General features: G+C 56.9%; 1 protein-coding gene across 2 annotated transcripts in view; it reads right to left on the bottom strand.

Annotated features, from left to right (window-relative positions):
• PPP2R2D (protein phosphatase 2 regulatory subunit Bdelta) overlaps nucleotides 1-16,427 on the bottom strand; it is a 46,295-nt gene that overhangs the window by 6,479 nt on the left and 23,389 nt on the right. Inside the window, exons 3-7 of one of the 2 annotated variants that reach the window (XM_044240757.1) lie at nucleotides 11,966-12,063; nucleotides 8,146-8,311; nucleotides 7,616-7,728; nucleotides 4,349-4,526; nucleotides 1,369-1,533 (exon numbers count right to left, since the gene is read on the bottom strand). In XM_044240757.1, the coding sequence (XP_044096692.1) occupies nucleotides 1,369-1,533; nucleotides 4,349-4,526; nucleotides 7,616-7,728; nucleotides 8,146-8,311; nucleotides 11,966-12,063 (720 nt within the window). The remainder of the gene's footprint in view (nucleotides 1-1,368; nucleotides 1,534-4,348; nucleotides 4,527-7,615; nucleotides 7,729-8,145; nucleotides 8,312-11,965; nucleotides 12,064-16,427) is intronic. The other variant, XM_044240758.1, reaches the window with a different exon arrangement.

Raw genomic sequence — 16,427 nt, 5'->3', positions numbered from 1 at the left:
CCGTGTAACCGAACCGAACTACTACTTTCCGGGAGACGCCAGGCGCCTCCTTAGCAGACCTTCCTTCCTCCCCCCAGTTTCGCTTTCTCAGAGGAAGCTCAGCGGCCCTCCTCCTGCGCCGTGGTCGGGAGCCCAGAGGCGACACCGGAGCCCTGACCGCACCGTCACGCCTGCGGCTCCAGAGACTCCGCGTGCGTGCGTCGCCTCCGAAGCTGCATTCGCTTTAGTTTCTTTAAAACGCAGGAACCCGGAAATGGCTCCGCATCTCAAGTGAACTTTAAGGCAGCCAGTGCAACACAAACATTCGCTCAGGTCCGTCACTTCGCTGACAAGAACGACTCTGGTATCTAGAACGGTTTACTCAAGAGAATTAAGGGGCGCCCGGCTGGCTCGTTCGGTGGCGCGTGCGACCCGTCATGGTGGGGCTGGGAGTCCCAGCCGCCACGGGGCGGACGTCACTAACGACAACAACAGAACGTCCTCTTCAGACACAGGCCGACACGGCGCGAGGCTCATCGGCGGCCGCGGGAGTCCCAGACGAGGCTCTCTGAAACAGTCGGCCGTGGACACCGCGCGGGCAGAGCGGCAGCTGAGCAGCGGTGCGAGCGACACACGGACGCCAGGCCTGCGGGTGCCGCCACGCGTCCTGTGGGACCACTCTGGACGCCACGACCGCGAACGGATTTCAGCAGCGGAGCAAGCGTCGTGGGCGACGAAGACAAAGGCGCGTCCTCGGACAGGCTGCCGGGACCGGTCAGCGGACCGTGAGGACGCGTGAGCAGAGTCCCCGGTCACAGCCTAGTCCCCACCACGGGACCCAAAGCGCGACACGCACACTTGCGGTTTCCTGTAAGGCTGGGCCTGCTCTTTACGGCTAAACGTGAAAACGAGACTGTCCTCACCTAGAAGACACTTCAAGGCTCAGAGGATTACAGCTAGAGCTTCGCCTGCGGGAACGGGCTTCGAGTGCAGCAAAGCTCACCGCGAACAGAGCCCGTCCCGACAGCTGAGAACCGTCGCGAGTGAGGTGCGTCCCGGCAGCCCCTGCCGAGGTCCCAATGCACAGAGGTAGAGGCAACAGATGGTTCTCGGCTGGGCGTCCCCGGACAAAGCCCAGAGACTCTGGGCAGGAGGAACACTACAGCTGCCTCCCGGGGGACAGCGAACGGCAAGTCCGCGGGAGCACGGCCTCATGGTCCACGGGTGCCGGCAAGGGCCCACCAGAGGCCACCCGGGGACTCAGGATCAAAAGCTGGTCCTATGCCTGTGCGGGCACAAGGAGCCCAGAAGAGACACTGTCTCTGGAGATGGTCTCGCGCCCGGGAAACGGCATCGACACGAGACATACAGAGCCTTTCGGGCACTTACACTTGGAGTGTCTGTCACACAGGGCCGAGGAGCGCATGTCGCACAGCCGGATGGTCCCTTTGCTGCTGCTGTACACGAACACGTTGCACTGCAGCGGGTGGAACTCGGCCGCGGTGATCACCTCCGTCAGCTCCTCCATGTTCACGGGCTTGATGTCCACGATGTCTGCGGGCGCACAGTTAAGGCAGAGCGCTCGGCGGGCTTCGGTCCACGTTCAAGCGAACGTTGGTGCGCGTCACCCCACCGCGAGGGCCGATGCAGACGCGCACGGCACGCGAGCCCAGGGAGAGAAGCTGGGTCCCTGCGCGGCTTGCATCACCGCCCCGCGCCTCGTCGGGCCCGGACCCACGCACGCACACGCGGAGCCGGCATCCTGCCCTCCAGCATCCCGTGGGAGGCCGTTCCCAGCAAGACGGGACATGTCTGATAAAGCAAACAACGAAAGGAAGCAGCCACTTGTGCAAAAATCCCACACTTCCATCCATAAATCACACACAGGAAAGAAGGGTCCGACTGCAAAAGTCTGCTTTTTCAAGAATCTTTTCTTGATCTGCCATGAAGAGCCCATTCCAAGCGGTCAGAACACTGCTAACCCTGTAGTCTGCCATCTTTAGACATCATTCAACAACAACAACAACAAAAAGCAGAATCTGGCTCTGGTTTTGGGTCAGGATGGAGCAATAGGGTCCAGATGGACCCTTCCACTGAAACATGTAAGAACCGGGAACCGGGCCACCACAGCTGGACACGAGACAGCACAGGTTGTGGCCCTGGAGGGGCCGGAGCCCTGCGGCCGGCCCGGGGACGCTCACGGGCCTGTCTGTGCCAGAGCAGAGGTCCTGGCAGGGTCAGGGAGGAGCAGCGAGCAGCAGCCCATGAGGACACCGCCGGGCCAGCGCCTCGACAGACCGAGCAGGGCCCCCGCTCAGGCCAGTGCACGGCCTGCAGCCCGAGGTGCGCTGAGGGGACAGCGGTGAGCGCGCAGACCGGTGCAGTGGCACGGGGACAGGGGCAGGGGCCCGAGCCTCGGGGAGCAGCGTGACTCGCAGCCAGAGCGCTCACGGGAGCGGAGCGAAAGGCACTCGGAGGGTCACGGGGCTAACAGAAGCGCGTAGGAAAGCGCCATGTGTTCCATGACCCACGTCGCCACAAGGAAGGGCAACTGAAACATGAACATGGGACAGAATCTTACAAAGACAACGAGAAACATGACTGCACACATGAATCACTTAGGAGTCAGACTTCTCACAAAACACAAAGAAAAAAGATGAGATTCCAAAAGGAGCAAGTCCACAAAGGGGGGTAAAAAAAAAAAGTTCACACTAACGAATAGTAAATTAACAGAATATACTTCAACTCACCTATAATCAAATAAATTAAAGATGGTCTTATTTTGGTTTTACTGATGTGAAGTTATTTTAAGAAGGTCCAGGGTTCTGCTAAAATAGACTCTCAGAGGCAGTGGGAACGCCCGTCTCCAAGCCTGCCCAGAGGCGGCCCCCATGCAGCCCTCTCTGCGGCTCACGACCCAGGGACCGAGGCCCACAGGCGCGTGCGCGGCTCCGGGTGTACACCCAGCCCTGCGGCTGCAAACCCGCACTCTGATTCCGGGGGACAGATGGCTAAGACGGGCCAGGAAATCAAGGAGGCCAGTGGAAGGAACTCTGGAGCTTTTGGATGTACCCCGGGCCCTGGGCACCAGCTCTGCACCCACGGGCTCTCGGGTCCCACAGGACCACAGGCAGCACCCCAGGAGTGCGGGTCTGCAGAGGGAGAGGAAGGCCTGGGCGACGGAGGGACTCCAGCTCAGGAAGGTCGTTGAGCCGCACTGGGCCTCGGCTCCCCTGAGCGCCTGCGACTTCACTGCACCGTGCGGAGGAGCCCGTCGTGCTTGGACACGGACTTACTCCCGCAGACGCCGACAACGTCCGCCGCCTACCACGGTTACCGGTGCGGGGCGGGGCTGGGGGGAAGAACTTCCTCTGAATTATCTGAATTTTGTTCAACGTGGTGACATATTGACAGAAGAAAGGATTTAAAATATGAGTTTAAGGAGGGAAAGCAGGGAGCGTGGGCATGAGCCCTGTAAGACGGGAGGCTGTGCCCGGCCGCAGGAAGAGGAGACCCCGCGGGGAGGCGGCGGAGCGCCTCGGTGGCCAGCAGCACCTCGGGGCGGACAGAGCCGCCGCGCTCTCTCTTCACAGACAGGGTCAACAGCCACACCAAGCACAGGGACAACAGGCCATAGAAATCCGGTGTGAAACGCTCGAGTTTAAAACACCACATGCACTTCATCTCGCGGCTCTTCCTGAGTACAAGGGAGCACCCACACGTGCCAAACTGCGTCTAGAAGGCGGCCCAGGTGACCTGTGGACATCTGTCCCACTGTGGCCGGCCCGACATGGCTCCCAAACGGGGGAAGCCCTGACCAGTGCCCCTCGATGTGCACACAGGACAGGGCTCTCACTTCTGCACAAATCGACGACTTCTAACACGCGCCTGAGCAGCCCCACGCGGACGGTCACCCTACCAGAAACAGCAGCCCGGCAGCGTTCTGAAGCCACGGAAGAGGCCTTCAACAGCTGTCTTCTCACACAGAGCTCCGCTGCGATCAGTCCCTCCTAGCCACCCCTCTGACCGAAGCCAGGGTCTTCTATTCTAGTATCTGCGAGAAGGTTTGGGGTGGAGAGCAGGGGACCAGGCAGCACTGAGCCTCCAGACACACACACACTATTTAAAACTGTGTCTCAGGAACCCAGGAAGGCAGGGCATGCTCATTTCGCGGAGAACTCTCCCCAGAGGCAGAAAGCAGTTTCCAGCTTTAAGGACAGGTTAAATCAGAGATCGCACACCACAGGCTACCACGCAGCAAGCCGTGCTCCGAGGTGCTGACTCAGATGCAGGAGCGGACGTGCATCCAGAACTTTCCTGAAGAACAAACCTATGAACAATGCCAAGACAGCCAACCGATGAAGGATACTAAAGCTTCTGTCTGTGATTTCTAAATGCCATAGATTAATTCTCAGGTCATCTGCAGAAAGATATGTTTCATGATCACTATTTACTGAAATGGAATTTATATGATACGTGTGAGCATTTGCAAAAATTCGTCGTGGACTTGCTTCTACCATAAGATCCATGGGCTTCAATATTGGAACCTAAAAATGGAAGGAAATAGGAATTCAAAACAAAGATCACCACAGCATAAAAGTACAACACTTACAGTAGAAAACAAAAGGGAGCAAATCTGTATTCCCAGCGAGCTAAGACTTCTGTACAGGCACTACCCACAGAACGAGAGCAGAGCTGTGAAAACGGGCCGCGGACGGGGTCCTGCCCCTCCCCGCAGCCGTCCCTGCGGCAGATCATCCCGGCACGGAAACACACTGCCGCCAGGGCGGATGCCCCCGAGGACGGGGCTTCTGCCTGCCTGCCCTGCAGCCACCGCGCACTCCTGCGAGACGCCGTCAAGGATCCCCCTCCCTCTCTTGCCGCCGCTGCTCTGCAGGGTGACAGTGTGAACCTCTTCACTGCCCGGGGGGTCTGCTGCTCCGTGCACGTGCTGGGCGCCAGGGAGGGGTGTGGGGAGGGGAGAGCGCACAGGAGGGCCCCAGAGAGCTGATGTGGGGCCACGCTCCCATCAGATCCTGGCCACGTGGGCTGGTCTGCCTGTCCGTGCTCCTCAGCAGCTCACCGAATCCAGCCGAGACAGTTTCTGGAACGTGTAATGGACTTCAATGAAAGGGTTTTTAAAAGGAGCACAAAATCCCCATCTCTGTGCTGGGCACTGTGGTCAGGGAACAGGACAGCTACACCGTTGTGGAAACAGTGGAGTCGCCTGGCAACAGACAGAGGAGAGCAAGGGGCCGCCTGCGTGTACCAAGGCCCCCGCGAGAGGCAGGGGTGCCATCATGGGTGATCGTGTCCACATGTGAACAAGGAGGAGGAAGTCCCAACACCACTGACATCTAGTGAGAAAGAAGGCAGGAGTTTAAAAGCACAATAAAAATTAATAGTAGTAACTCTGTTACTTTTCTAATTAAAAGCCCAAGGGAGCACCTGGAAAGGAGAGGAGGAGAGCTCTCCTTGTCTCTGCCCAAAAGTCTGCAAAAATGAGCTTGGGGGACAGGCATAAATGCCGCCCTCGCTCTCCAGCAGCCAGGGGGCTGACCCCACCCCGGTGCTCTCTGCGGCAGGAGGCATCTGTCCTGCACGGCGCATGGCAGGCGGCCACAGCCCTCCGACGGGTCACTCAGTGATCCGAGCACATGGCGACTCTCATGTTAGGACAGAAAGGCTCCTCCTCCTAGGTCAGTCCCTTTCCTGGCACTAAAAATCTAAGAGGAAAACAAAATTTAGAAAGAGGAGTATTTGACTCCTACTCAGCCAAATTTGGGCAAATAGTCCTTTTTTAGCTTTTAGAGAGGCAATTAAGAAATCAAAAAGAGGCCTGAAGTCACAGAGGTCAGTCAGTTTCCTGCCTGGGACTCTAAATCAGCTCACACAGCTGTTTCTGATGAAAGGACACTTCGGTCCAGTCACACCACGTGCCTCTGGCAAACGTGCAGCAGAGCCGCTGAGTACAACCGACACGGAGCCCGACGAGACTGTGGTTTTCCAACGGGCACGCGAGCGTCTGGTGTGGCGGGGCAGGCTGAGAGCCGGGACAGTGTGCTCGGCGGGAGGCCGTCAAGGCGTGGGGCACACGCAGGGGACACCAGGGCGGGAGGCAGGACCGCGTCGCAGGGCACCGAAAGCCTCCTGCGTTCGGTCACACTCAGAGTTGCACGTGATGGGAGCTGGAACTCGAGAGCCACGGTCACCCCCGTGGCTCATCACCACTGCGTGGTCGTGGAAGCAAGGGCACGGCGGGGGAGAAACTCCAGTGTTTACATCAAAACATCCTGGTTCAGGGGCGCCTGGGTGGCTCAGTGGGTTAAGCCGCTGCCTTCGGCTCAGGTCATGATCCCAGGGTCCTGGGATGGAGCCCCGCATCGGGCTCTGCTCAGCAGGGAGCCTGCTTCCCTTCCACTCTCTGTGCCTGCGTCTCTGCCTGCCTGTGATCTCTGTCTGTCAAATAAATACATAAAATTTAAAAAAAAACACAAAAAAACAAAAACAACCAAAACATCCTGGTTCAAATCAGGGTTTTAGAAACTCTCCCTGAGTCAATCACGTGCTTCTCCGCGTCAACCCCCTGGATACGTGGTGACACCTCGGTCCCACATGCGCTCCTCCTTGACAATGCTGTGTCCCGCACCCTGGGGAGCACCGGCCCCGCGGCTGGGCTGTGGCTGTCCTGTGCGCCCACCATCCCAGCACCCGTGTGCGCCCAGCACTGCGAGCTTGGGGAACGGAGCAGAGACAGCCCCCGCGCGCTCTGTACCCAGTGTCACTACGGTCTCTCAGCGGGGTGCCCTTCCCTGGAGCACCTTAATAACCCGCGACGTGGTCACTGATAAGGTCTTCATTTGATAAACAATATTCAGCAAAACTTCAAACCTCGTTAAAAAACAAACCAGCCAACCAGCAATTTTCACGTGCACTGGCCAGTGCTGGTCTTCCCGCCGCTGCCCCACGCACGCGGCACATCCTGGCACCCCACCCCCTTCCCATCTCCTTCCGCACATACTCCAGGGTGGGCACTCCTGGGCAACGACCTGACCCAACTTGACAGCCGTTCCAGTGTGAACCCATCTAGGGGTCAGAACCGATGAAGACGGTCGTGTCACAGGGTGCCCAGGGACACCAAAAAGGGAGTGAGGTATCACGGACCGACAGGCAGAGAACCCTGAAGCTCCGAGGGTGCCTCAGCTAACTGCGGAGATGCCACGAGAGCCCCAGCGTTGTGTGGTTCATCTCGCACCCGTGGCCCGTGCGGCTTCATCCGGGGCACCGCTCTGAGTCCCACGGGGACCTCACCACCAATGTACGCCTTAAAACCTTCGCAGTGAACGCTGATACACTGAGAGAGATTTCTGTTGCAGGGTCGGACTCTAGTTTAGACTTTCTTTAGTATCCTCAGATTTTTCTGAACGTACTGTGCGGCTTCCTGCTTACGTGAAATACAGGGAACCCCACGTAACACACACGCACACTACGGCTGTGATCACAGACAGCCTCCACGGGTCGGGAAGGCAGACGTCACCGCAGTCCTGCTCAGGGGTCTTCTCTACACAGCTGACTACACACTGCCCCTGATTAACCAGGAAGGGAACTGGGTAGTTTGAGAAAAAGCAGCGTGTACCCGCAGCGCGGTAATTCGAAATGGGTCTCGAAGCCGTCCGTCTTCATCTTTCAGGTTATAACCTTCTGCTCTTTTGTCCCGTTCGCTTATTTTCCATAATTTAATAGTTTTATCTGAAAATAAAAATCTCAGTGTCCATGTTAAAAGAAAAACTGAATCGCGCGCCACCGTTCGTCGAGGGTCACATCAGAGAACCGTATGGCTCTATGCTGACTGAGAAGCTACGAGACTCTGAAGGTTACTTTCCGGTAGGGACAGAGCGGACGCTCCGTCTGCAGGGTGAGGAGAGACGGGACGCGCTGGAGGGCAGGGCGCACGGGAACGTGCCGGCTCGCTCGCTTGTGTGTGCTTTACGTTGTCAGCCCACTGCCTGTTCCCTAGCTAGTCATTTACCCTGTCCCCGAAGTTTAAAGCAGAAACCACCCGTAGAGTGGGTTAAAGTAACAAGTAAAGTAAAAATCTGCTACACCCAGCAAATTAAAAATAAAATCCTAAATCAAATAATCCCTTAAAAATAAAAAGGCTCTTACCATTTGTAGAGAGTAGAAAGTGAGCAGCGTTCTGTTGTGGTAGCCACCTAATTTTATTAATTTTTTCCTCAATTTCTAGACTTTTCAAATAGTCAAACTCTGGTTCGTGACTTTGAAAGGTACTGTAAACGTTATATTCTCCCCTGGAGTGAGGGCGACTTTTGTTCTGCAAGGAAACACGAGCTGGGTTAATGAACAAAGCACAGGACCGAGAAAACTTCAGTATTACCAATTTGAATATAAAATGACTACACACATTTTTAAAAATTAAAGAAAACCCTGGGTCAAAAATTATCAAGGAGAGGACACTCTGAAATAACTTATTTGGAAAAAACAAGTATCCGATAATTTCGCAGACCTTCTACCCCACCCCGGGGCACACGCGCTAGAGCGGGTCTTCGGAGCGTGTCTGCCGCCTGCACGGGAGCCAGGGGCCCCTTGACACAAGGAGGCTCCTCCACGGACGCACGTTTCCCGGAGAGGCTGGCGGGCCCACGATGGGGGCAGCACGGTGCAGTGTGACCCCGTGCGGTCCACAGCGAGCCCCAGAAAGGCCCGCCAAGACCACACCCCCCGCGCGCCACCCCCAGGAAGAGGAGGACCGGGCAGCACTCAGGCCATGACCAGCACCAGCAGAGGACCCCCCGCGATGGAATTTTCAACACACGTACAACAGTTCCATACAGGACAGTAAAAGCAGAAAAACGTGTTTGGGAAGATGCATATTGTCTTCAAAACAATAACCAACTCCGGGAAAGCAGAGTGAGGAGGCGGCAGATCTGGGAACCAAGCGGGAAGACAAAGCAGGGGGAGCGCAACTGGGGCCACCAATACCTGCCAAGGGCTTTTCTTTTAGGAAAGAGGAAAACCTTGGTGGTGGGTTCATAAATGTATTTACATTAATCTCTGAAATCTTCTGTAACCAAAGTGACATTTTCTATGAAACAGTAAAAATATCGCATAACTGCAAACCAAGGACAGCAAGATTTTAATTCTGGCTCTGTCATCGGCACCTGAACGCTTACGTTTACACTCGAGGCTGTGTGTCAAGGACATCGAATGAGCAGAGAAACCTTTATGTCTGGGCTTGTGTATTACTGAATTAAGATCACATGTTATGAGAAAACACCCCCAGCTCCCTCAATCGCTCCACTGCCTGGCTCTCTGTGCCGCCCACCCCTGGAAATCACGTGCAGACCCCAGGGTCTAGGACCCGGTTGCCACGCGTGGCTCCGAGAAAACAGTAGGATACGAACAACTGGGTGAGGCACCCACACCCGGGGCCACCGGTCCTTCCTGGCCACGGTCTCCGAAAAGACGCGCTGCAGACGTCTTCCTGTCAGAACCGTGCCGCCCCCTGCCAGCCCTAAAACCTCTGTCCTACAGGCTGAGACCCTGCGTCAGCCTCCGAGGACCCCCAGGCAGGGAGCAGTCTCCATGTGTCCGGGAAGAGGTAAGAACAGAAAAGCCAGAGGAAAGGCCTCGAGGAAGACCTGCTTGCCCACGGCAGCTGGGTCCCTAGGAGAGAACAGAGCCAGAGTCACCAAGGCTGCCCGCCTGAGGTCCTGGGCACAGGCTGGCGAGGAGGACAGGAAGATGGTGGCAGGTGCATTCTGGTTCCGACAGGCTGCGTGCTGGTGTCAGAACTGCTTACACCCGACAGCTGGCCCCGGGAACTGCAGAGCCGAGCCAAGTCCCTCAAACCTGCTGGCCTGAGACGGACACACTGGGCTGCCGGGAACGGAGGGCTCTGCCGCTAAGAAGGAAAACAGCTTGAACATCGCGCTGCGAACTCTGCTCCCTGCCTCGCGTCTCGGGCACACCCTGAACTTTCCGACGGCCCCCTCTCGCCCCGAACCCCTGGCCGGACACCCGTGCCCCCTTCCACACTGCAGCACAGCCCTGTGCCCGGGGTCCCCACGGGGAGGGCGGTGGCGGCTGGACTGACAGCACTGGGAGAAGCCGCGTCCGCAGGGAGCGTTCCGTGCGGCGAGCGCCAAGATCCAAGAGGAGGGAACATGAAGGCTTGCCATGTCAACCAAACTATGAAGAAAAAGACAGGAGAAAAGCTGCCCAGGGTTTCTTAAGTTGCAGACAGCCGGGTATCAAATGTAAACAATGTCAACAACCCGATTCTGCGTGAACCCGTGGCTTCACATGACTAACCACGACGACACACCTTACCGAAACACTAACCGCGGGTTCTCACGGAGGAGGCGCCCAGCACAGTGCGCAACAGACGCTCGAGTAGGGCGATGATCTGTCTCCCGTGGGAAGCCAGTACTTTTTAGGTTTAAATGAGGACTCGCAAAAGGAGAAAAATTTCATCGTCTACAAGGATACATTTAGATGGCAAGCGTGAAGGAGCTAAGAGCGAACCGGCCGACGGCTCCGACTCGGCCCGCTGCCGTCCGGCCCCTCCTGCAAGTCGGACGCGCGGCCGCTCCCTCACGGCAGACCGGCCAGCGAGCGAGGTCTGGGGGGGATGCAAAGTCATGAACTCACCGGACCGTCTGTGAAGACCTAGACAGACTAACGACAATATATACACGACCTACACAAGAATTCTTGCCACCCCAAATCAGAAAAAATAGGATTAAATCTACTGAACTAAAAAACTGTCTTTTTAAACTAAAAAATAGTTTTTAAATCTATGTGGACATAACCAAAATCAGAGCTACAACAAGCACACTTTAATGACGAGACGCTGACCCTCCACAGCGCCCTTCCCACGGACCAGCGCCGTCCTCCGCTTCGGCTGGGGGAGCCCCGGGCCCGCCCTCCCACAGACGCCCCCGAGCGAGCCTCGCTGGTGGCAGGGCCGGCCGCCGCCCGCACGCACGTCTGCCGGAAGGAACAAGGGCCCACGAGGTGCTCTGGCGAAGCTCCATCACGAAAGTGTAGAGCCCAGATTCCGAGGACGAGAAAGTACGTCCCCGTGACCTGCCCCGAAACAGACCAGGGCCCTGCGTGTGAAGCTGGCGGCAAAGACGGAGGCCGGGCCGCACGGTGGCTCCCGCCTACAGGATGTGCGCCCGGTCCGGCAGAGCGCCTGGCCACCACGCCTCCTTCCTCAGCGCGCCCCACCAGCTCTGCTGAGGCTCCGGGGCAAGGCCCGCTTCTACCTCCCATTCTCTCCTTATGCATTACTGAAAGAGACGGGTTTCTCTGCCCTCTCCCCCAAAGAGAGGGACCTACAAACTGGCTCCTGAGTGCGAGTCCTCTGGGGGGCCCTCCAGGCCCCGTTCTGAGGACTCCTTCCTCTTATCATGGGCAGTGGGATCCTCGGGGGGCATGGCAGAGGCAGGCAGCTCCCCTCTGACTGAGGAGGAAGAGAGAATTCATGGCCCCCAACACACAGTCTTCCCCGGAGCTGGCGCCGCCGCAGCCGTCCAGTGCGCACTGCCTGCGCACTGCCCGCTGGGCCACGGGGCTGGCAGCCGGCGCCGCCAGGGGCTGCGGGAGTGATGCTCACCCACGGCCCCCGGCAGAAGGACAGGACGAGAGCAAAGGTATGTGGAACTCCAGCACCCCACACCCTTCCCTCGGTCCTCACGACAGCCTGTGGGCAGCGCAAGGACTCTCCTCTCCCGAAGACAAGGGCACAGGGGACTCCATCGGAGCTCCGTGGCTGGACGTCGGGGAGCGGAAGCACGGGTCTTCTTGCTCACCCGGGACAAACGGCTTCTGCACAGGTAGTGTGCTGCGAATGACTATAAGTGAAGTCACAGACTGAAAAATGCCCGTGTTTCTCTCCCTCCTTCCAAGTGACACGAGAAAGGCTGGCTTTCATTTGGCTTGTGGACTGCGAATCACTGACCTCTTGTTCCCGCTGAAAAATAACAACTCTGCCGCCCTTGTCTCCCGTCGCAAGAAGATCTCCAGAGTAATTGAATTCGACAGTTGAGATGATGTCAGCTGCCAATAAAATACAGAAGCAATTTACCAGATTATGATTTGGAAAGGAGTTATAATCAATAGCAAAGGTCAATAAAAAAAGGTCCAAGAGACAAACACACACATATACAACTCTGTCAGTGGGTAAAGCAACATTTTCACAGGAAACGCATCATTACCAAGCAGCTGATTCCGCTGCTGGCACCCAGAGCCCAAGAGCACATACGAGCTCATGGGCTCCGCTCCATGGACTGAATGCTCGGTCCCCGGGGCACCAGGGTTTATTTAGGCTGCATTATCCTGATATAAGGATATGGAATAAAATCTTAGAAAATTAATTTTGAAAAGAAAACAAAAACACTGGTCCTAGAAGACTGCTTCTGATTCATGACACACGCCTGAAATTAACTCATAAAATAAATCTCGTTCTCACAGGACATTAACGGATGTTTTAATGTTCTTTGCAATACCTTTTGCTGGCTTTTGTACAAATAACAGCATACACAGCCCAAACTGTTTCTCTGACTGGATGCAACCATCACCACCAATAATGAGAGCATCGTTACCCAGGGAGGCGCGACTGCTGGACACCTGAGATCGCGGACACTGACACACAAAGACCTTGGCCATCGGCTCACTACAGGTGAAGGGCACAGGGCACGCGCAATATAGCGAGGCCGGTGTCCCGAGGCCGAGGCCTGGAGGGAACGGATCTGGATTCATGAATGGACCCCTGGACTAAGAAAAACAGAAAAGACCGTTTTCTCCCGCTGGGGCACGCTGCATGCGGGCCGAATCAAGACAAGGCCATGGGTTGGTCCCGCAGGAGCCGCTGTCCCCCTGCTCCGTCCAGCACAGGGACTCCGCGCCCGCGTCAGCTGCCCCAGACAATCTCCGCTCTGGCCGCCCTGAGGACGAGCCGGGCTGGACTGGTACAGCCCGCCCGGCTGCTGGGGCACGGACGCCGACGGCCCGTCCCGCTGGAGGACAGACTGTGCGCTCTGCACACGAGGACCCCACGGCCACGGCGGGGTGTTTAAGGACAGGACTGCTGCGCAGCTCCTCGTCCAACACCAGGAAACAGACAACGTCCGAAAGTACTTGGAGAACCCGGCCCATAACGGGGCTCTCCGAGGTGTGCGCAAACCCGCACGTCACACAGTTGACACGGGGCTGCCGTACGAGCTCTCACCTCCTGCACTGTGCTCCGCATTCTGTTTTTAATTTTTAAAGAGATTTTATTTATTTTAGAGAGAGAAAGAGCGAGAGAGAGAGCAGGAGAAGGGGGAGGGTGGTGGGAGAAGCAGACTCCCTGCCCAGCAGGAGCCTCAAGACCCACACCAGGATCAGGACCTGAGCCCAAGACAGCCACTTAATACACAATGAGCCACCCGGGCACCCCCTGGGCACGACTTTTAAACACACAGAATTCTCCTGCCTGGGATGTCCTGCCTTCCTTTATTTTTTTTAAAGAAACAAAAACACCCCTTCAGTTACAGCTGGGAAAAGGACTAGGCTTTTTGTTAGAAGTGTCACTTTTTAAATTAAATTACTCAAAATAACCCAATTTGCTTAAATGAAATTAAAATATCCTGTACTGGACTAAATGGGACTAAATCTCTGTCGTTCACACCCGGGGGGGGGGGTCTATGATATTATATAATTAATGGCATTCTAGCTCTGTCAGTGATTTTTAAACTTAATTAAAATGGACCGAATCTTTTAAAAGAGAAACTCCCATGACTGCCACTGGTGAGAAATTATTTTCATTACGCTGCGCAAATATTTATGAATCTAAAGTGAGAAAATGCTGTCCACAGAGTTTAATAGAGCTCGGAAGTCAAAATAAATATACAGACTAAATACCTACAAAATTACAAAACCAATGAAATTTAAATTACCAACATGAATTTAACACGATGGCCGTTACTCTACAGAACCAGTGTGATGCTAAAAGCAAAAACACGGTACTGAGGGCACCCCAGGGGCCTTCGCAGCGGCCACGCACGGCACGAGGACCGGGAGGCACTGCTGGGTGTGAGCAGCCGGACGGGCCCCTGCGCCGGGCCCACGCGCACACGGGCCCTGCTGGCCACAGGGTGGCGCTGCGTCCTGCAGAGTGCAGCATGGCCCGGCGCTGGTGCACACAGCCCACAGCGCGGCCCTCTGGTAGGACGGGTCATCCGGCTGGTGCAGAGCTTACTCAGTCTATGTTTTAAGTCATACTCAGAAACCACGACGCACGCCTGGCAGTGCCCAGGGACCCAGCTCTGACTTTCTGTCCAGCGTGGCCCACTGCTGGGAGAGGCCTTTCCCTCCCACCACCACCACCACGATGCCGGAGAGGACTGGAAAAGCGTCTGGCCACTAAGCAACAATGGTGGGCAGGCTCTGACGTGCCGGTGACAGCAAAGGGACAGGAGGCGTGGCAGGTGACGATCTAAGTACGCACAGGGGGCAAAGTCTCAACCTGCCCGGGGCCTCGGCCACGCTGCACATCAGGTGCGGGGCATGGAGCTAGAAGGTCATTTCCTGAACTGCGAGGTCCCCCAGCTTGTCCCCATCCTGTCAGGGGGGTGCATACGGTTACTCCCCCTTCCTGCTTCCCAAACGCCGGCTGCCGCAAGTGAAAGACTCCTCCCCAAGAGGAAAAATCTCGGAAGAAAAGGTTCAAGATTCTAACACATGGGGTCCTTAAGAAGTGACCGACCTCAGGGAAGCCCTGCAGCTGGAGGCCCACCTGCCCACGGACCTGCTCACGGACCCGCGGCTCCAGATGGTTGCGTCTTAGACACACGCCCATCGCCCCGATCTGCCGACGGCTGAGTGAAAACGCCGAAACAAGGCAGCTGGAGCAAAGAGGGACAGCGCATCGCCAAATGTCGAAGAAATGACAAGTAATGTCCTCAAGGGAGCTAATGCCTGCCAACTGGAATGACATCACCAATGCTGGCTGGGCGCCTGCCAGGGGCCAGGGGCTCTTCTAACCGACGGGGCAGACGAGCGCTGAGGGGCCCACCGTGCGTGGGACGGCCTGGGGACGTGGTGGCAGAAGCGGGCGCCCCTCCAACAGCCCGGAAGCAGGGCTCCCGCCATCCCTGAAGCAGGCCCTGGGCACGGTGCCCGGCGCACCCGCGCGGCACCCCAGCCAGGCAGTGGGGCGCAGGGCGGGGTCCCTGGAGGATGGCGACAGAGAAAGAAAGAGAAAGAAAAACAAGGAAATGCACTTTGGAATTCAACAGTGATAATTTCAAAACTCAACACCTCTTCCAAAGGGTAGAGCCAGAAGACAGAGATGGACAAGAGGAGAGAAAAGGTCACTAGAGGACCGGGGTAGGTGGCCCATCACCAGGTAACAAGCTCCAGAAAGGAGAAGAGGAAGCGACACAAACACCAAAGGACTAAGAGGAGCGTGTTCCATAGCAGGAGCCCAGGAGCCTCCAGGCTGACGAGCGAGGTCCACGGGGGGCTGAGCCAGACCCAGGAGCAGACCCGCGCCCACGGTGCCTCACTGTGGAAACCACACCCCTGGGGACAAAGGGGGATTCTAAAATTCTCTCGAGAAAACAAACAGGTCACACAGCAAAGGAATCAGAGGGCAGCAGACAGGACGCAGGAAGACGGTGGCTGGAACGCCAACTGTCCTCACAATTCCGAGAAAAACCAGTTTTTGACCCATAATTCTACACCTGGCCAAATTTTCCACTGCATTTAAAAGGGCAGAGTAAAGATATTTCAAACATGAAGGGAAAAAAAGCAAAGACCACAACAAAAGCCCCTTTCTCAGCAAATACTGGATGATGCAATTTGGCAAGATGAGAACAAAGCCGGGGAAGGCCGACGGGGAGCGCGGACATCCCCGCGCCGGCGAAGACAGGCCAGGAGGCCATGGGCTGGGGGCAGCGGTCCCAGCGGGGCAGACGAGCGCCGAGGGGCCCGCCGTGCCTGGGACGGCCTGGGGACGTGGTGGCAGAGCTGCCGCAGCCCGTTCCCACCGCAACAGACACAGAGGACCGGGCGTGCGGAGCCGCAGGGCAGTCGTCAGCTCCGCGGAAGATGACGTTTGTAGGAGAGCGAGCGCAGGGACCGCGGCGTGGGACCGAACCGCGTCTGCAGCCGGCACAGCGTGGAGGGACGGAGACCCCCACGGAGTCCTCTCCACTCTCCTTCCTTTCCCGTTTCTTCCCTTTTCCAGGGAGGCGGGTGCATGTGGGTGGAAGGTGATGTCTGCAAAAAAGCTAACTCATCAGTCACCAGGGCAGGAAGTCAGTACTTAACCGTTCCAAACACAGTCCGGAAAGTGGAAGTTAGCGGTCGAGACGCTCGACCGTGGGGGTGCGTCGCGGCCGGAGGGGGCAGGCGGTGAGAGGCGCTGGACGTAAGAG

Source organism: Neovison vison, chromosome 2, assembly GCF_020171115.1.
Source record: "Neovison vison isolate M4711 chromosome 2, ASM_NN_V1, whole genome shotgun sequence".
Lineage (NCBI taxonomy): Eukaryota > Metazoa > Chordata > Mammalia > Carnivora > Mustelidae > Neogale > Neogale vison.
This window is presented reverse-complemented; position numbering and strand designations above follow the sequence as displayed.